We start from the raw sequence: 20087 nt of genomic DNA, 5'->3' as shown, positions 1-20087 counted from the left end.
GGAAGGAACTGTAACCATGCTTCTCTCAAGGTGTGGTCTGAAATATCTCGGCTTTCTTGGATTTTCGGAGGAAACAGCAACATCTCTGGCTGTGACAGGCCAGGGCTTGGGCGTTCTTGTTTTTCATTGCCTTGAAAGTCTTTGCCCCCTTCCTACCAGCCAGGTGCCATTCTCTGCCCATATCTAAGCACTGCCCCTTAAGATCCTAGGATCCTCACGTTCAGATTGTTCCCAACTTGGGGAAACACTGCGCAGTGCCACCGCGCAGCCTGGTGCCCAGGATCAGACTGGCGGTTGCGCTGCGCGCCTGGGGGCTCAGAGATGCGTTACACTTTGCAAAATATCCAAGCCCTCCTCCTCCTCCTCCCAGATCCCCAGCAGCGAGAGATCTCTTTCTTGGGGATCGTCAACTTCCTCCTTTTCCCTGCTCTGCATTTTGGCTTCCTTGCCCTCCCCATTGGCAGATCGCCCCCGAGGCCGCCCTTCCCTTTCTCTGGGCGCGCTTCCTTGCAAGCTGCGTGGGAAGCGCGCATTGGCGAGGCGGGATCCTCCCTTCTCCTCTCAATGGGGGAATACGGCGGCACAGGCGGGACTAAGGCGACGGAGGGCCGCCGAGGGAGGAGGCGTGGCCCCAGCCGCCCTTCTTTTAAAATCAGCCACGGGCATCCCCTTGCAAGCGCCCTGGGAAACGGCAGCAGCGAGCAGTGGTTGCGGAGGGGACGCCGGCGCAGAGCTCAGCGGGGAAATCTGCATTGACTTCGCCTCCAAGACCACCGGAGACGTTCAGTGACTTGCATCTAAGCCGAGAGAGAGGTGAGTTTGCTGGATCGCAACTTCTTTTGTCTGCGGGTCTTCTCTCTCTCTCTTCATTGGCATGCACTATGGGGTGGGTCTTTATTTTCTGTTGCAAACCACCCTGCAACTAAAACTAGATACCACACACGCCTATAGATGCGTCTTCCTTTTTGTTATGACCCCTTCCCCGCATCTTTATTTTTTATTTTTTATCTCTTTGTCCGCGCTTCATTTGCCATCTCTGCAAATTGGAGACATCAAAATGACAAGGGAAGGCCGTTGCCACCCCCTTGTTACGCAGCTAGCCAACCTGGGCTTGCATCTGATCGGCTGGGAATCGTTTTATGTAGATCGGTTCCTTTATAGCATGCTGTAGTAACGTACACAGTGTCTTGTCCCTGCAGATGTATGGCTAAAGGATCGGCTCCCCCACCTCTTTTCAGTTCAGTCCAGGTTTTCTGCATAGGGTGGCGCCCTGCGTGGTGAAAGTATGGCAGCAGAAAAACCAGTGGGTGGTTCATTATTCCAGATTAATTGACCCCAATGGCACAACTTTAGATTGCATGCCTGTGTTCCCATCAAGGCAATGAAATCCCAGTACTAATCTACTGGACAGCTAAATTACACAATCTGAACATTTCAGCAGCCTTCTGTCTGAACTCTGCCCTTGACAGAGTTGGTGTTCCAAACAGTCTGCTTGACTATAATGTGTTTAAGATCTTGCCAAGGCACCCAGGCGCCTCTTCCAATCGAAAATGCCTTTTGCTTAGCAATGCAATGTTTGCTGCTGCTTCTTCTTTTTACATAATCGGTTATATTTATCTGCGATACCTTATCTGTATCTTATGCCAGTTTTGCACAATCTCCACTTTCAAATTGCTCTTCGGCTTAAAGGAAGTGTAGCACAGAAAGTAGGGTGTGTACCATTTTGAAATGGGGATTAGATTTGCTTATTACTTTTTTTATATATGTTGGAAGCTGCCCAAGGGGGTGGGCAACCCAGTCAGATAGGTGGGGTACAAATAATAATAGCATTTCTGCTGTATGATGTTTGCAGTGCTGCACAATGCACTGCAAATACATTCTTTTACAATTTAAATGTTTCATTCCGGTTTTTCATAATCACATGTAATCTGTCTGTTATAGTGAGGAAAACAAAACCAAAGAGTAAGTAGAAACTGAAAACGCCACATGGCAAACAGTGTAAGACTGCAAGCATTATTTATATTTCTATCCTGCCTTTCCTCCAGTTAACTCAGTGACAATCACTCCAGTGAGCTTCATGACAGAGCAGGGATTTGGGGTCTCAAATTTCAGTGGCTGCCTGTGCAGTGCCAAAATTCAGCACCTGCCGCTTGCTTTCCAGTCTACATCATAGTTGCGGTACCCTCAAGGCTCTGCACCCAGTGAAGCTGAGCCGGTCATGCTCCCCTAAATCCACCTCTGATTTCCAGCTGGGCCTCCGAATATCAATCCCAAGACATAAAGCTGTGGCCTTCCAGATGTTGTTGGACTACAACTCCCATCATCCCTGGCCATTGCTCTTCCTGACTGTGGCTGATGGGTGTTGAGGTTCAACAATATCTGGAGACCCCCAGGTTCCTTACCCCTAATCTTTGCACTATGCTGGATTTTTTGTTTAGTCGTGTCCGACTCTTCGTGACCCCATGGACCAGAGCACACCAGGCACACCTGTCTTCCACTGCCTCCCGCAGTTTGAGCAAACTCATGTTGGTAGCTTCGAGAACACTGTCCAACCATCTCGTCCTCTGTCTTCCCCTTCTTGTTGTGCTGGATAGAGTATGTTTATTTCTGAATTCGAGACTGCTTTCCAAATGTGTTCCTTGTACTCAGGTATTAGTTGGGCCCAGTATTATTTTATAGTAAAACTCACCTACTGAGGTCATGTTCATACAGATGTTTAATTTGCACTCAGAAAGACCTCCTTTAAATTATGAGTACTGATGTCAATACTTCCCTTAAAGCCCTCCTTTTTCTATTGCGGCACGCACACACATTCCAGGGTGTGTGAACAATCTGGGAGAAAGGTATGCCATTCCTAAACTAGCAAAATGCTTGGAATTATGGTGCCTGAGAAGATATGTTGCTGGGATTCCTGGCAAGGCAGAGTTGTAGTATTATTGGCATTCTTGTCAGTATGTTTTTAAAATTGTTTATATCACTGATGTTCCGTAATGTGTTTTTAATATTGTATTATTACAATATTAACTGCCAACCTAGCAGTTCAAAAGCACATCAAGTGCAAGTAGATAAATAGGTACCACTCTGGCAGGAAGGTAAACGGCGTTTCCGTGTGCTGCTCTGGTTCGCCAGAAGCGGCTTAGTCATGCTGGCCACATGACCCGGAAGCTGTACGCTGGCTCCCTCGGCCAATAAAGTGAGATGAGCGCCACAACCCAGAGTCGGCCACGACTGGACCTAACGGTCAGGGGTCCCTTTACCTTTACCTTACCGCCCTAGGATCTTCTGAAAAAGGGCAATCAATCAATCAATCAATGATGATGATGGACAGTATATAAATGATGATGATGGTAATAATAGTACACTTTTTGTGCAGAGGCCACATGCTTGCAGGAGTCTCCACCTGTATCAGCCTGCCCCAAACATTAAGATCTTTTCCCAATGCCCCACACTATCGCTTCTATCAGAGGTGAAGTTTGTCATAAGGGTCTGGCTCACACATAATGCTAAACCAGGGTGGGGGGACTCTGGTCCTGGGGGCAAAGGTGGCCCTCTAAGCCTATGTATCTGGCCCTTGGACTCTTCCCAGCCCACACCTGCTTTGCACCCTCCCTGGGGGTGCTTTTGCCTGGCTAGAATATATCCTCGAATTCTGTTAATGCTTCTTGCTTACTCGCATGGAGTGTAGAGAGGGACGTGCGATTGTGAAGGATTTAGCCTACCTTACAAAGGTAAGAGTCGAATTTGTTGCCCTCCCAGCCCCATTGGGTTTCCTACTATAATGGCAGCGGTTTACTCGGCAGTAATCGGTCGCTGTGATCAGTGGTTTAGCTGTGCTGTATAATGAATTGTTGCATAACTCTGTGTGTGCGCACACCCAGTCACCTGTGATGATGAAAGTAATTCCATGAAACATTGTGAAATGTAATTGTGAATGAATAATCCTGGTTGTACAAGCAGGAAACTTCTCCAGGGAAGTTTTCCTGGCGCCTTCATTATACACCGTTAGGCACCAGAAAAAAACGTTCCTTTTTAACCAGGCCTTTGGTTAATTTGATTGACATCCTAACCCTTTTAAAATGTGGTTGTTGTGGGGGGGTGTTATTGGGTTGTGGTTTTTATTTTTATTTTTTAGTTTTATATTTTGATTTTATTCTGTGAACTGCCCTGAGACCTCCGGTTATAGGGTGGTATATACATTCAATTAATAATAATAACAAGAAAGAAGACTTGCATGCACATTGAGTGAATGATAACTTATAAAAATGTGCGGAGTACAGCCTAAAGCTCTGTTTTTATATTATTTATATTTTATTTCATAAAATTGCTACACTACTTGATTGTAAAACAAAATCCTCAAGGGGTTTACAAAACATAAAACAGTAAAATCACCAAAAAAATTACAAACCTACTATAAAACATACTAAAGTTAAAATGCTAAACAGATTAAAATTACCTCAGCTTTCTAAGCATCTGGGTAAAGGTAAAGGGACCCCTGACCATTAGGTCCAGTCGTGACCGACTCTGGTGTTACAGTGCTCATCTCGCTTTATTGGCCGAGGGAGCCGGCGTGCAGCTTCCAGGTCATGTGGCCAGCATGACTAAGCCGCTTCTGGCGAACCAGAGCAGCGCACGGAAACGCCGTTTACCTTCCCGCCAGAGCGGTACCTATTTATCTACTTGCACTTTGAGGTGCTTTCGAACTGCTACATGGGCAGGAGCAGGGACTGAGCAAAGGGAGCTCAGCCCGTCACGGGGATTCGAACCGCCGACCTTCTGATCGGCAAGTCCTAGGCTCTGTGGTTTAACCCACAGCGCCACCCGCGTCCCAAGCAGCTGGGAAGGCTTGCCTAAACAGGAATATTTTTAGCAGGCTCCAGAAAGGGTACAGTGAAGGCGCCTGCTTGATCTCAAGCAGGGAGTTCCAAAGTTCAGGCGCTGCCACACTAAACAACTGAGGTCTTACAAATCCGGAATGGGTATCATGTGACACCTGTAATGGCGCCGATTCTGCCGATCGAAGCGTTTGAGTGGGCACATGTAGAGCAAGGCAGTTTTGTAGGTAAAGGTAATTTTTTGCATTAAACAAAAAAGCATAGGATAAATGGAAAATATTTTAAGCAAAAATGGCCAAGTCATTGCTCTTTCATAATCGGCAAATACCCGTGGGGATTATAAGTAAGCCATGGATTGTTTTAGAACAGTGCTTTTGTTGACAGGGATCAAGGGCCAAGTAGGAGCTGCAATTTTTCCTCCTATTTACTTGAATGCCTGGCTCTCTCACTTTCAGAAAAGTAATATACAGCAGAACTTCCTGCAGGCCTCTTAACTCGCGGGGGTCATTCGCTTGCATAAAGAGATCCTGTTTGTGCTCCCGTGTCACACATGGCAACTTCTGCGATCTAAAAGACATATCTTGGAGCTTTAGGCTGCGTGCACAAGCATCCAAGCGGCTAATAATAATAATAATAATAATAATAATAATAATAATAATAATTTATTTATACCCCGCCCATCTGGCTGGGCTTCCCCAGCCACTCTGGGCGGCTTCCAAAAGACTATTAAAATACTATAATACATCAAACATTAAAAGCTTCCCGAAACAGGGCTGCCTTCAGATGTCTTCTAAAAGCCTGGTAGTTGTTGTTCTCTTTGACATCTGGTGGGAGGGCGTTCCACAGGGCGGGCGCCACTACCGAGAAGGCCCTCTGCCTGGTTCCCTGTAACTTGGCTTCTCTCAGTGAGGGAACCGCCAGAAGGCCCTCGGCGCTGGACCTCAGTGTCCGGGTAGAACGATGGAGGGGGAGACGCTCCTTCAGATATACTGGACCAAGGCCGTTTAGGGCTTTAAAGGTCAGCACCAACACTTTGAATTGTGCTCGGAAACGTACTGGGAGCCAATATAGGTCTTTCAAGACCGGTGTTATGTGGTCTCTGCGGCCGCTCCCAGTCACCAGTCTAGCTGCCGCATTCTGGATTAGTTGTAGTTTCCGGGTCACCTTCAAAGGTAGCCCCATGTAGAGCGCATTGCAGTAATCCAAGCGGGAGATAACCAGAGCATGCACCATTCTGGCGAGACAGCCTGCAGGCAGATAGGGTCTCAGCCTACGTATCAGATGGAGCTGGTAGACAGCCGCCCTGGACACAGAATTGACCTGCGCCTCCATGGACAGCTGTGAGTCCAAAATGACTCCCAGGCTGCGCACCTGGTCCTTCAGGGGCACAGTTACCCCATTCAGGACCAGGGAATCCTCCAAACCTGCCCGCCTCCTGTCCCCCAAAAACACAAGATCTGTGAGCGCTCATATAAGGCACCTTGCAAATCGTAGGCACTGTATGAGTATTTAAACCGAAACGTTTCCAGCCCCTGTGACTTAGATGGCATGGCTTTGAAGGAAGCTTGCCAAAACCTGCCGTGGCCCGTCCTCAATGCCAGGAGACACGTGGCTGGAAACCCCATAGAATATGCAGACTTTGTGCTCTAGTCTAGTGTGTACCTTTTCCAGAGAGGGAATTTCCTGTGCCTTCATCCCATGCAATTCTAGGAATGTCTGAAGGACAGGAGCCATGTAACCTTGGTCTTCCAAAGCAACGCAGCCAATGTGAAACAACTATACTGGTCTAGAAACATCTAGATTTCCCTCCGCCTGTTGTGGCTGAACTGGTCTGGCCTTGAATACTCCTCTCTGCTTTCTCCTGGCTTGCTACTGTCCATTCCCCCTTGGTGCAAGAGGGGGGGAAAGATGGGTGCTATTTTGGTTGCAGACAGCGGAAATGTCCAATTTGATATTCTCCGGAGTGGTTCATGCACACAGGAGAATCTGGGCTTGTGGCAGATACGTGGTCCTTCCGCTTAGCAATGCTCAGAGATAGTCCAGCTATTGCTGCTTATGGAAAAATAAACTCCATTCTATGCTCCAAGAAACTACAATTTTATTTTTTAAAAAATCAGAATGGAGCATGAATGTCATGGGTGTGCATAACTTGCCCCCAAAATCTGAATTGCACTGGGATCATTTCAGACATGAACATCCCCTTCGTAATGTCTCTGTTGCCAACTAGCAGCCCAGTTTGATCAATGGATGTCACCATAATCTGTATTTAGTGTTTGTGTTTTCCCCCTCCCCATTAGATCACAATGTCTAAAAAAATCCATGGCGGATCTGTGGTGGAGATGCAAGGAGACGAAATGACCCGTGTGATCTGGGATCTGATTAAGGAAAAGCTGATCTTTCCCTACGTGGATCTAGATCTTCACAGGTAACTGGATTTCCACAGGTCCTCTGTATTGTGAGGAAATTTCCAGTTTATACGTGGGTGTTTGTCGACTGCTTAGCTCTTGTATTTGGGAGAGTCTTGCTTGATATTTTCTTTCTCTCTTAGGGACTATCCACATGTTACTTTTGCTGACCCCAAGATTAATATCCACTTTGAAATGGTGTGCCTTGATTATAAATAATTGTCAAATAGAGGCAAATTCTGTTAAGTACTTCGTGACTGTGTGTTCACACTTAATGCCAATTCTCAAATGGGTACCCTTTGCCAGATGGGCGGGATATAAATAATAAAATTATTATTACAGTGGTACCTCGGTTTACGAACTTAATCCGTTCCAGAAGTCCGTTCTTAAACCGAAACCATTCTTAAACCGAGGCGCGCTTTCCCTAATGAGGCCTCCTGCCACCGGTGCCCTTCCACTGTTCAGATTCCGTTCTTAGACTGAGGTAAAGTTTGCAAACTGGGACACTACTTCCAGTTTTGTGAAGTTCATAAACAGAGCTGTTCTTAAACCAAGGTGCCACTGTATTAAAAGAGTGAGGTATTTTGGCTTGTAAATTCTTGTAAGTGGCCAGTGCAAACTTGCTTAGAACAGAAGATGCTTCTGTTGGCCAAACTTCTCTTTTAAAACAAAAACCTTGGGGTCCAGGGAAGCTTGAACTGCTCAGAAAATAGGAACCTGACAAGTGTTCCTTGCTCTGTCCTCCGGCCACACAGCCCAGGATTTTTTCATGCATCTACCAGTTTAATAGTTTTCATGCTAGGCCGTGGCTCTGTGAATTAACTAGGCAAACTAAGTTGCCACTTACCGTATTTTCCCCTCTATAAAATGCACTTTTTCCCTCCTAAAAAGTAAGGGGAAATGTGTGTGCGTCTTATGGAGTGAATGCAGGCTGCGCAGCTATCGCTGAAGCCAGCAAATCCCTCTTGCTGTTCTGGCTTCTGGGATAGCCACGCAAAGCCTCTTCAGGGCAGCGGGAACGTTCCTACCGCTGTGCTGAAGAGGCTTTGTCTTGCATTCTTCAACAACATTTGATTCAGAATATTTTTTTTCTTGTTTTCCTCTTAAAAACTAGGTGCGTCTTATGGTCGGGTGCGTCTTATGGAGAGAAAAATACGGTACTTTTCTTTTCTTGCATTGCTCCTGTGCCAGTTGGCACAAAAGCCTGCCACAAGTGGCAGCAGTATAAGAGGTTTGCAGTTCTTTTTCCATGGACGTCTCTGTGCTAAGGAGAGACCCATGTTTTGGTGTTCTGTCTCTCTCCTGCAGCTTATTAAGGGCATAGGGATTCTGCAGTGGAGTCTGGGGAGAGTAGCAACACAATAGGCAGCTTCAGGTTTCTGTTAGATCTGCTCAGTGAACTAATCCACCCCAACCCCACAGCAGCACTTTCACCCATTTTTCTGCTTCTGAAGAGCTCTGCCGGCTACCAATGTTATGGCTATTCAGAAGAACTCCACCCCCACTGTCACCACCTGGGCATCACCTGCTAGCAGCAAAACTGTAGCCACAATGACTCATCCCCACTTTCTTCAGCCTTCAAACCAAGTGAGCCTGCGGTGGGCATTTACAGTGTTGAGAAAATAAGTCAACCTGCTATTCCACACATTGTTGTTGGAATCAAACCGCTGCCTTACCAGCACCAAGTGACCTCCCTTTGGCACAGTCTTGGGCCGTGTGTGTGGAGGTCCTGGGCTTCCCAGATGACAAGACTCTCAGCCTCTCCGATGTGGTCCAAAGGAAAGCAGAGTAATACGTTTAGCACCAGCTTGGCTGCAGGAGTTGCCGGAAGGAGGCACACAAAGTGCCCTCCTTCCATGTTCAAATATATAAAAGGATGTCACATAGAGGAGGGAGAAAGGTTGTTTTCTGCTTCTCCAGAGAAGCGGACACGGAGCAATGGATCCAAACTACAAGAAAGAAGATTCCACCTAAACATTAGGAAGAACTTCCTGACAGTAAGAGCTGTTTGACAGTGGAATTTGCTGCCAAGGAGTGTGGTGGAGTCTCCTTCTTTGGAGGTCTTTAAGCAGAGGCTTGACAACCATATGTCAGGAGTGCTCTGATGGTGTTTCCTGCTTGGCAGGGGGTTGGACTCGATGGCCCTTGTGGTCTCTTCCAACTCTATGATTCTATGATCTTAGGGACTCCGTTCCTGTTTTGTGTAGGGTTTACCTTTTCTTCTCCCAAAGATATCCTAAGGCAGCAGAGGTTAAGGATCAGAGTTTTCCTTCTCCTCGATGGGCTACATTCCCAGGCTGATGAGCCCCATCTGCCCCTCACTTCCCTCTGCAGCAGGCATCCCCAACCTTCGGCCCTCCAGATGTTTTGAGACTACAATTCCCATCATCCCTGACCACTGGTCCTGTTAGCTAGGGATCATGGGAGTTGTAGGCCAAAACATCTGGAGGTCCGCAGGTTGGGGATGCCTGCTCTACAGCATGTTCAGAAACTGCCTTCCTGACCATTGGACCCACTCTTGCTCTCGTCTGCGCAATCCTCTGGAGCCAGTCTTTGCATGCAGGGCAAGTCCCTAACTCACTAAGGGCTTGAGACCCATCAGCTCCCCTCAGTCAAAGCCGTTCCCGGGGTGTGGCTGCTGTCACATGGTGACAGCTTCTAGGAGCCACAGTGCAGAACTGAGTGCAGGTTGGGGGGCAAAGGTGGACAAAATACCCCAGAAGGAGCACAATGTGTCCCCCCCCCCAGAGGTACTACCCCTCCGCTAACACCACACACTGTCAGAGTACCATTGGCAAGAGGACCATGGAGAAAAGTACAGCAAAATCTTTTCAGTGCATCCACCGGTTGTAGATTAAACCGTTGAGTCGTTAACCTTTCCCCTACTTCTCTTGCACTTTGCTTTTTGTTCCGGATACCTGCCTAACCAGATGTACTGCTTTGCTCGTGCTGACACTGCCAAAGCAGAATAGGTATCTGATAGCATAGCTGTACAATCCCACACATCTGAGTCCAGACACATTTTCATTCATTTGTTTTTACTGGAAGGAGAGCATCAACATTGCTGTCCAAGCGGCTTTTGCTCATTCCTCCAAGTGTTAACTTCATGAAATTATCCACTTGTATATGAAGTAGCTCCTTCTTTCATGGCGACTCCAACTCCCATCAGCGTCAGCAAGCAATTGCAGGGACGATGGGAGTTGTGGTTCAGCAACATCTGGGGGGCCAACGGTTCCTCACACCTGCAGAAGATGGTCATTTTACTCTGTTTGTGCCATTTCCTATCTCTTCTCTTCTTTTTGAGCATGTTTTCCACCCTGAACTATGATGCACATGTTTAGTAAGGCCTTGGATGGGTCTGTAAGGCACTTAACAAATGACTGTGTTTTGGGGACTTGCTTGCAGCTATGATCTGGGCATAGAGAACCGCGATGCAACCGATGACAAGGTCACCGTGGAAGCTGCAGAAGCTATCAAGAAATACAATGTCGGAATCAAGTGCGCTACTATCACTCCGGATGAGAAAAGGGTAGAGGAATTCAAGCTGAAGCAGATGTGGAAATCTCCAAATGGAACGATCCGAAACATTCTTGGGGGCACAGTCTTCAGGGAAGCCATTATCTGCAAAAACATCCCCCGACTAGTATCTAGCTGGGTAAAGCCCATCATCATTGGCCGCCATGCTTTTGGAGACCAAGTGAGTCCTTCACGCAGCATTTGGCATTTATGGCTTTTACTGTTGAGCTTTTACATCAGAGATTTTGTATCGTTGGGGAATGCATGCAAGAGAGAGCAAAATGCAGCTGCAGGGCCATCGATGAATCGTCACAAAGCATATCTCTTACAGATTTTTCAACTGAACTGCAATTCTTGTTAATGATTAAAATAGATTGAGCTGTGTTGAAATCTCTGCAAGCTACAGCTGTGGCTGTTTGCCTTGGTCTGGAAATTATTTAAAGGAAGTACTATTCCCCCCCTCCCCCTTTCTTCCCTGGAAAAGGGGAATAATGGAAATCTGACCTGACATATACATGGTATATAATTCTGCTAGGGAGGGGGTACTGGCAAGCTGCATGTTGATCATCCCTGACCTAAGCAGCCATTTTGTTTGTTCTTCTGCAGTACAGAGCCACAGACTTTGTCGTTTCTGGCCCTGGAAAGGTAGAGATGACCTACACACCGAAGAATGGAGGCAAACCCATAACTTATTTGGTCCATAACTTTGAAAGTAAGTGTTGGATTATATAAAGGATATTTGAATGTGGAGAATTGGGGAGGCATGTTAAGTAGAGTTAGGCTTCTAGCCTGAATAATGGATTGAGCCAGGCCTTTAACCAGGGATCCACAACTGGGGAACCATGGACCAAACCTAGTCCCAGTTGCCCTCCATCCCAAGTTGCCAATGTGGGAACAGAATGCAGAGGAACTAGTAACTATGGTGATATTCAACTAAGTCTTCCTCGCTAGACCCACATAACTTAGTCATGTTCATTAACTACAGTGGGTCCACTCTGAGTAACATTTAGTTGAATCATACCCTATACAGTGGTGCCTCGCAAGACGAAATTAATCCGTTCCGCGAGTCTCTTCGTCTTGCGGTTTTTTCGTCTTGCAAAGCACGGCTATTAGCGGCTTTAAGAAAAAGGAAACAAACTCGCAAGACGTTTCGTCTTGCCAAGCAAGCCCATAGGGAAATTTGTCTTGCGGAACGACTCAAAAAACGGAAAACTCTTTCGTCTTGCGAGGCATTCGTCTTGCGAGGTACCACTGTATAGCTATAGGCTGGTGATCTTAGCAGTGAGCCAGGGTCTCCCTTCCAACAATTCCTTGTGGTCTTTCCATAATATTAGATCAAGGAGCACATGAAGTATGAAAAACAACAACAGCATTTCTGTTCTGTACATGCTGTTCTGTCACCTGTCACCATTGTTCCTGTTACATACAGGCCTGTTCTTTTCTGCCAGAGGCAAGGGCGCAGCCCAGGAACCCAAAGTTGCTTTGGTGTTGCTCAAACAGTTGTGAAACTGGCGTCGGTGGTTGCAAAACCAACTTGTGATTTACATGTGTTTCAATGTCTTGCTTCATTCTGCGCAAGGCAATAATGTAATTTGGGGTAATTCTAGCTTTGATGTGTATAGATAGGATGAAAGGGCTACAAGGGGAAGGCTTGATTCTAGCAATCGCAGATGCAGAGTTCTTGAAATGTATGTTTGCTGAAGGATGGGAATTGCTGCACTGTGTTTCCCTGCCTGGATTGCCCAGGAGTCTTGAGAGATTGAATTGGAAGAATGTTGCAGAAGGGATACAACACACCCATTTCCATCTTGGTTCCATGCACATGTTGGAACCAAGAAACTCCTAAGAGTCTAAGAAGGAAGAGGCTGAAAGGAAGGGAATCTGCACAGGAAAGGAGAGAGCCTGCAGAATGTAGACTTGGCCCAAGTCACTTACCGCCCTCTCATGATGGTTCCATAAATCACTTGGACAATATCTACAGAGCACTCTGAATACTCAAAGTGCTTTGCAAATGCATACTATCCATAAGCATTAAATGGGCGTTTGGTGATTCCTGTCTGAAGGCACTGGAGACGTTTGTGCTCGCATGTCCCACAAAGTTCCGATCAGGTTCTTTACTACTCTTAAAGGGAGAAAGGAATTCTGCTTCTGCCTTCTTAACTCCTTTAGTGGAACTTGGGAAAGTTGCTAGGCGGCTGTGTTTGCATGGAGAAGCAAGTGATTTCCCAGCCTTCTGTATAAATGAGAGGCTTCATTCATTTAAGCTGTGGACTAGATCTGTATGTTTAGTATATGGTTGTGTTCATTGATGTAGAGATGTAATGATGTAATGAATGCTGCATTGAACTGGACATATGTGCCACGCATCAGGCCGTACAAAAATAATTGGTGGCTGCAGTACAGTCCTTAAACGTTCTGGGAATGTTCCCTGTACGCTTTCTCTCCATTGAGCCATGGCCATGAATGAACAGTTGTAGGCCGTGTGCCAGCTCACAGACTGTGACAAGCGGAGACTGGGTGGAATCCGTTCAGACACACTGAGGTTTTTGTCCTTCGTCCCCGCCCAGCGTAACTTCATACTTTGCAACTCCTCAGTGGTACTCCAGGCATTAAAAAAGAGAGAGAGAGATAGCCTGGGAAACTGCAAAACAATCCTTACAATAACCCTGTAAGGTATGGTAGTATTATTTCTGTATGTCAGACTGGGGTGTAATAGAATAGCGACTTGCCTAAGACCATCCAGAGCTGAGATTTGAACTAAAGCAGCCTTGCTCAAAACCCTCCTTAGCCATTAATTACTGTTGCATTACACAGCACGCATCGATGCGTGTTCTAAGCCCCACAGAATCATTCCAAGGAGGTCAATTGTCATGTCACAGAGTAATGTTCAATTATCAGTCATTACTTTAGTCGTCTTGCGTTAAAATGTTCAAGTATGGAATTATCACCAGAAGGCATCCCAGTTTCTGAAAAGACTGATTTAGAGTCCTGTTTTAATTTTTTTAAATTTTAATGAGAAAAAGGAGTAAAGATTTAAAAAAACCACTTAAGCGAGTTGAAAATTCATAATATTTATTTAAAATATTTTTATACTCTCCATTTTAAAAGATGTCAGAGTGGTTTGCTGTTTTCTTAAAATGAAAGTATATAAAAATATTGAGGGGGGTGGTGTCAGAGAGAGGAGTGGTACACGCTATAAAAATACTGTGCTGCTCAAAAGCAGATGTTTCTGTTCTACCTGACTCCCTTTTTTTACTTTCTTCTTTCTCTCTCCTGTGGTATAGACTGTGGAGGTGTGGCTCTGGGAATGTTCAACCTTGACCAGTCCATTGCAGACTTTGCCCACAGTTCTTTCCAGATGGCGCTGTCTAAAGCATGGCCTCTGTATTTGAGCACCAAAAACACCATTTTGAAGCGATATGATGGGCGTTTTAAGGACATCTTTCAGGAGATCTATGAGAAGTAATCAATATTTTGTTATATATTCATCTTGCAGGTGTATCTTTGTTTAAAGAACTGTCTTATTAGTCAGGGTAGCTGATCTTTGAGTCTTTGGGCAAAAAGGTCTACCTCAAAATTTCACGTTTTTTATCTTATTTCTTAATGCCACTGGAAGCTGAACCAGTTAGTCATTCGTTTTGCAAAACCTCTTTCTGTTAACTCCTACAGAAACATGAGGTGGAGGAAAGCTATGAACCTGAGTGAATGAAGAACTGATTTTCATATTTCATATGAAAATAAAAATCCGACAAGAGAGACGCTGGAGTCCCAGACATAAAATCCAGTCCCCTAAGGTTCATTGGCTGCCTTCCATCCTAGCCCAAGATCCCAAGGACAACCTCATTCTTCCAGGCTGAAACACAGGCAGAGGACTCTAGATCTGCCACTTCTGGACAGGATCTGCCTGGGCAGAGCTCTCTCTCTCTGTACTGTGGACCTTGGCTCTTTGCCACTGCACTGACCACACTGGAAGGAAATGGTAGTCCGCAGCTTTGCTGCTGATTACTCTGTAGAAGAGGATGAGGGATTAAGGAGCTACAGAATCCTAGTTGCAGGGGTCCTTGCTGACCATTTAGTTCAGTCCCCTGCAGGAAGTTCAGGTGGCATCCCCAGCTGTTCAGCCTCTGCTTAAAGACCACCAGCAAAGGAGAGGCCACCAACTCCCACCAGCCCCAGAAAGCACAGCCAGTGGCCAAGGATCATGGAAGCTTGTAGTTCATCTGGAAGAGCAAAGGTTCCCCACACCATCTTTTAAGTACTTGGATCCATTATTGGACTGCCCTTACCTTCATGCAGCTTCTCATATTCTGACTGAAATCTGCCCTCATGAAACGCAAGCCAGAAATATCGTAAGGTACATTAGTATGGAAACTCAGGCAGGTTTCCTCCCCTTCCCCACCACATTCCCACATCCTTTATGCAAGGTGTAAGCCGCTTTCCCTTCTTCTCATGGGTTGTATATACCGGACCTGCAATTTTCACCTGTGATTCTACTTTCCTTTTCCTTCCAGGGAGTACAAGTCACAGTTTGAGGCCAAAAAGATATGGTATGAGCATCGCCTGATTGATGACATGGTGGCCCAAGCCCTAAAATCTGAGGGAGGATTTATCTGGGCCTGCAAGAACTACGATGGGGATGTGCAGTCTGACTCGGTTGCCCAAGGTATGATCTACCCCTCTCTTGTAGCACTTCTACAGGACGCCATTTTGACAGCTTGAGATTACGGTAAATTCTTTATCTTTGGCAAAACGTGGGTTGGCTGTGTGAGGAGTGGCTTAATGATTGTTGGGACATAAGAATAGCCCTGTTACAGCAGGCCAAGGGGTGTCCTGGCTCTGCATTTTGTCTCCAACAGTGGACAGTTAGATGCTTCTGAAAAACCTACAAAGACTGCAGCCAGCGTGGTGTAGTGGTTAAGAGCGGTAGTCTTGTAATCTGGGGAACCGGGTTCGCGTCTCCGCTCCTCCACATGCAGCTGTTGGGTGACCTTGGGCCAGTCACACTTTTCTGAAGTCTCTCAGCCCCACTCGCCTCACAGAGTGTTTGTTGTGGGGGAGGAAGGGAAAGGAGAATGTTAGCCGCTTTGAGACTCCTGAAGGGGAGTGAAAGGCGGGCTATCAAATCCAAACTCTTCTTCTTCTTCTTCCTGGTGGCAAAATGTGCAAGCTTTCACATAGCACAGGATTTGTCACAGAAGGGGAAAGCAACTAAATTCCCTGCGGTATACAAAACAAGGTTGTTCGCTTGTACAGATGATGGTACCCACTCAGCTATGTAACAATTCCAACAAACCTTTCTACATCAAACATGAATGTGTACAATGGATCGGCCAGCAGGGAGTTACAAATTATTGTACATCATGTTGATATAAGGAACACCTATTTCCGATAAAAATTCCTGTATCAGCAATACATGGTTTCCAAGAATGGCAAGGGGCCACGAGAGAGGAGACGTGTTCTCTGCCTTTAATCAGTGGCTCAAAGCAAGTTTTGCGGTTTCTTTGCACTGGTAGCAGCCATAACGTTTTATGGCTATGTTGCTCTTACCCAGGTATTGTATGTGGCCTGTAACAGCAAGGAAAACGTATGCTGCTTTCTTGAGTATTGGGAAGCAAAACTGGTCTTGCCACACTTACGTGCTTGGGAGGCAGGAAACTTTCTGAAGGAATGGAGATGATAGGGCTGAGAGGAAGAGTTAGCAGCAAATTCTAATTGTTAAGGAGCTAGCCTTGCTTGAAAGACAAGTGATGGGTGTTCGCAATTAGCCTTAAGGTGAATTGTCATAAAATTACTATGTAGCCTAATGGCAGACGCGATGTTGTTGGCCCTGACAATTGTCCCACATGGCTCAGCAATTTACAGAACTCCTAAGGGCAGTGGCTTCTGCATAGCATTTGATCACATGCCTTTAGGCCACCACGATCCTGTAATCAGAATTTTATTGCCTTCTTCAATTTCACCAGTGGAAAGCACTTTGTGAATTCCAGGCAAATTCAAGTCAAGTCCAGCTAAGCATATACTTAACTCACTTTCCTTAATTGTTGTCTTGTTATTTCCTCACATTTCTCCTTCATTTCTGACAGAATTGGAAACCACTTGCATATTTTGTTCCAAATTACTAGATTGAAAATTATCTTCTGTATGTATGAAGGCTGTTGAGACATACCAGGTTGATTTATTTGCCCCGCCTGGTACGCCATGGAGGAATATGCAAAAAATTGAAGTTCTCAGTTTATTCTCGTGCCCAGGTTATGGCTCCTTGGGGTTGATGACTAGTGTCCTGATATGCCCAGATGGCAAAACTGTTGAGGCTGAAGCTGCTCACGGCACAGTCACGCGTCATTATCGCTTGTACCAGAAAGGTCAAGAAACCTCTACAAACCCGATCGGTAAGTTTGCTACCAGCTGTCTCAGCCGTACCTAGAAAATGTGCGTGAATAAAAGTCTCGTTTAGTTCTCGTGCTTATTTTGTTAAGCTGTATCTATTGGTATAGAATATTATGCCTGTAGGAACAGCAGGTTCTGCCTCCTGCAGCGCTGTTTCAGGGTCCCTTCACTGCAAGGATTACTGCTAGTGCAAAGGAAGTCCCCCCTCCCTCTCCTCCCACCTGTGCCCCCCCAATCTGTTTTGAATCAATTTCTCCAAGCCTCCAGAGCAGATTTCATAGAGGGCGTGGAGGCAGGATCCTGTTGTGGTAGCAGTTATCCTTGCGCGGGTAGGACAAGTTAGGAAAATGCTACCCAGTGTACAACGTGCTGCTGTTTCACTTGCAGAATGGCTTTTGACCCAGTGGAGGCATCTTCCTGTGCTGACGTGGAGAACCCCCCAACAGTCTGGGACAAATTTGGGGGGTGAGATTCAAAAAAGGGACTGGCAAGAATCACCTCCCCTTGTTTCACCCTAGCGGACCCCTCTGTTAAGAGTCATTCTGCAGGTGGAACAGCAGCAGATAGGAGGGAATGGATTCTGCAGACATATCAGATAGCAAAATAATCGTGTGGGGTGCGTGCTGTGTAGTTTGCACAGCACAGATGAAAATATTGCTGTGTAGTCTGTGGAATTCAAAATGAATAAAGGCAGAAACCCAAACTGTTTCCAGGATTCACGTAGTCTGTCATTCCGTATTTATGGTTCCATAGTGTCTCAGGAAACGCGTGTGCCAGGTGAGAGGTGCAAGAAGAAATGTGTGGCAGGAAAGCATTTAAATTCTATTACTTGGATGTCTTTGTCATCATTCTCTTAATGGGAAAACACTGTGAAGCAGAAATTGGAAATCTTGACACCATTTGAGGAACGAGATTCCCATAGGGGGAGACGCAGATGGGTTGCTGTGTGTCAGGAGGCTACTTGCTAAGAGACTCCAGAGGAAAACTCTTCACAGGGGAAGTTTTGATAATTCAGTTCAAGGAGTGCATTTGCCAGTTGAAATCAAAATTAGATTGTTAGGTGCTCATGGTGCAGGAGGGAGTAATGTGGTAATAGAGAAGGTCATAATTTCAGAAGTGGAACCATTGGCTCAATTCATCTTTTTTCTCTCTCTCTCTTTCTCTCCTTTTGACCTTTCTCAGCATCCATCTTTGCCTGGACTAGAGGTCTTGCTCACAGAGCAAAGTTGGATAACAACTCAGACCTTAAGAACTTTGCTTCTGCCTTGGAAGATGTTTGCATAGAGACCATTGAAGCTGGCTTTATGACAAAAGATCTGGCTGCTTGTATCAAAGGGTTACCCAAGTGAGTAAACTCAGCCCATTAGGAAAAGGAATTTTGTTACTACATAATGGTAGAATTTGTACAATTAAAAAACACTAAACTGCTTGTTTGGTGTTCATTGTAGCATAGACCTGAATTGCATCCCAAAGACGGGCAATTACAATAACTGAAAGCAGAACTACTCGGGTCTCCAGTAAAATATGACTGCAGTGTTTTAAGTCATTCTTTGCCAGGGTCGTAGCAGCTAATCCTTCTTCTGCCAAATTGTGAAAGCTCTTATTCTGTATTTCATGCCAAAGTCGCCACACAGGCCCAAGTTTAGGGAACGTGCATCTAAAATACATTCTCATGCCTATAAATGTAGGTTTTTGAGAAAGGAATGACCCCCCCCCCAATGTTTTTTCTTCTTAACCAAAGGAAAGGAAGCCTTGAGATACTAGATTGAGGGGTGGAAAGGAGTGGATCGAGATTCACCCCACCCAAGAATGAGAAAAAAATCAGATGGCATAAAACAATGTCAGAACATTTCTTGCGTGTGTATAGAACAGCCAAAGTTTGTGCCACGCTGCTCCTGACTGACACAAACCTGCAAAACTAGCTAATGTTTAAGATCAATTTTAAATCTCATACTACCGTAACATTTACGGTTTTCTTTCTTCATCTCAGTGTGACGCGCTCTGACTACTTGAACACATTTGACTTCATGGATAAACTTGCTGAAAACCTAAAGGCAAAGCTCTCTTCCCAGCCAAGACTTTAAGGAACAGGCCTCAAGAATTGCTCCGGAAAGGTCGCCTGCCACATGAATGAATCGCACTGTTGTGTAGTATAGCACTTGGGGAGGGGGGGGAAATATGTCTACATTGTCAGATTTTGTTTTTTTGTAAAAAGGCACACAGGGCAGGCTAGATGGCTGCCTCTGTGAATTAAGCTGTTAGCCTTCTTGCCAACCAAAACCCACAGTGACAGACCTTACTGGGGGTGGAGATGAGCTCTACAGTGAATGATTTAAATAATGGAATAGGTTTTGTTTTCTAGCTAGCTGCTGGGCCTTTACTGGAGTACGTAAAGCACTGCAAGATTTAAAGACCTAGTGAAATTGGACAAAGGCTGCAATCCTAACCTCAGTTGCCTGAGAGTAGGCCCAATGAGTTCAGTAGGCTTTGCTTCTGAACAGACATGGTTAGAAGTGCCCTGTAAAGCCTCATGTTGGCAGGATTGTAAGAGGATTCTACTAATGTTAGAGTTGTGAGTATTTGCCACAGTTCAATAGGGCAAGACTTAGACAAATGCAGTCCTTTTCTTATGTATAGTACCCAAGTTGAAGTGCAGGAATGATTTACTCCTGTGTTTAGGCCAGGTGTATTTTATTTCCTTTCAGATAGGTTAATGGTGCAGTTTCTCAGACTATTTTCAACCATTTGAACATTATCTTTTATTCTCATTAAACATTGTCCCATCCATGGCTCCTATTCTTTTTACGGGGGATATTTGGCATAAATAAACTACTAATATCCATCCCTATGTGTCAACTTGTTTATGAATTGTAAGGAGACAACTGGTAAACTGTAGTTCAATTTACAAAATAATCCTTGAACGTGGAACAGGTGTAGGATAGCTGGG

The 20087-nt window shown here is 45.6% G+C and overlaps 1 protein-coding gene across 1 annotated transcript; it reads left to right on the top strand.

The window, feature by feature from the left end:
* Positions 1–638: 638 nt before the first annotated feature.
* IDH1 (isocitrate dehydrogenase (NADP(+)) 1) lies at positions 639–19982 on the top strand. Its single transcript, XM_081181608.1, has 9 exons — positions 639–813; positions 7130–7257; positions 10643–10934; positions 11360–11465; positions 14038–14215; positions 15265–15416; positions 17002–17142; positions 18323–18485; positions 19131–19982. Exons 2-9 carry the CDS (start codon positions 7136–7138, stop codon positions 19222–19224), a joined length of 1248 nt encoding a protein of 415 aa, XP_081037734.1. The 5' UTR covers positions 639–813; positions 7130–7135; the 3' UTR covers positions 19225–19982.
* The last annotated feature ends 105 nt before the right edge of the window (positions 19983–20087 follow it).

Source organism: Podarcis bocagei, assembly GCF_964188305.1.
Source record: "Podarcis bocagei genome assembly, chromosome: 1".
Lineage (NCBI taxonomy): Eukaryota > Metazoa > Chordata > Lepidosauria > Squamata > Lacertidae > Podarcis > Podarcis bocagei.
The sequence above is the reverse complement of the archived record's forward strand: the minus strand, read 5'-3'. Positions and strand labels throughout refer to the sequence as shown.

What these genes read in the sequence shown, in the direction of transcription:
- IDH1 (XM_081181608.1), top strand. Translation starts at nt 7,136, where the DNA reads ATGTCTAAAAAAATCCATGGCGGATCTGTGGTGGAGATGCAAGGAGAC. An exon ending in GTGGATCTAGATCTTCACAG is followed by an intron (nt 7,258 to 10,642) that starts GTAACTGGATTT and finishes ACTTGCTTGCAG; the next exon opens with CTATGATCTGGGCATAGAGA. An exon ending in TTTGGTCCATAACTTTGAAA is followed by an intron (nt 11,466 to 14,037) that starts GTAAGTGTTGGA and finishes CCTGTGGTATAG; the next exon opens with ACTGTGGAGGTGTGGCTCTG.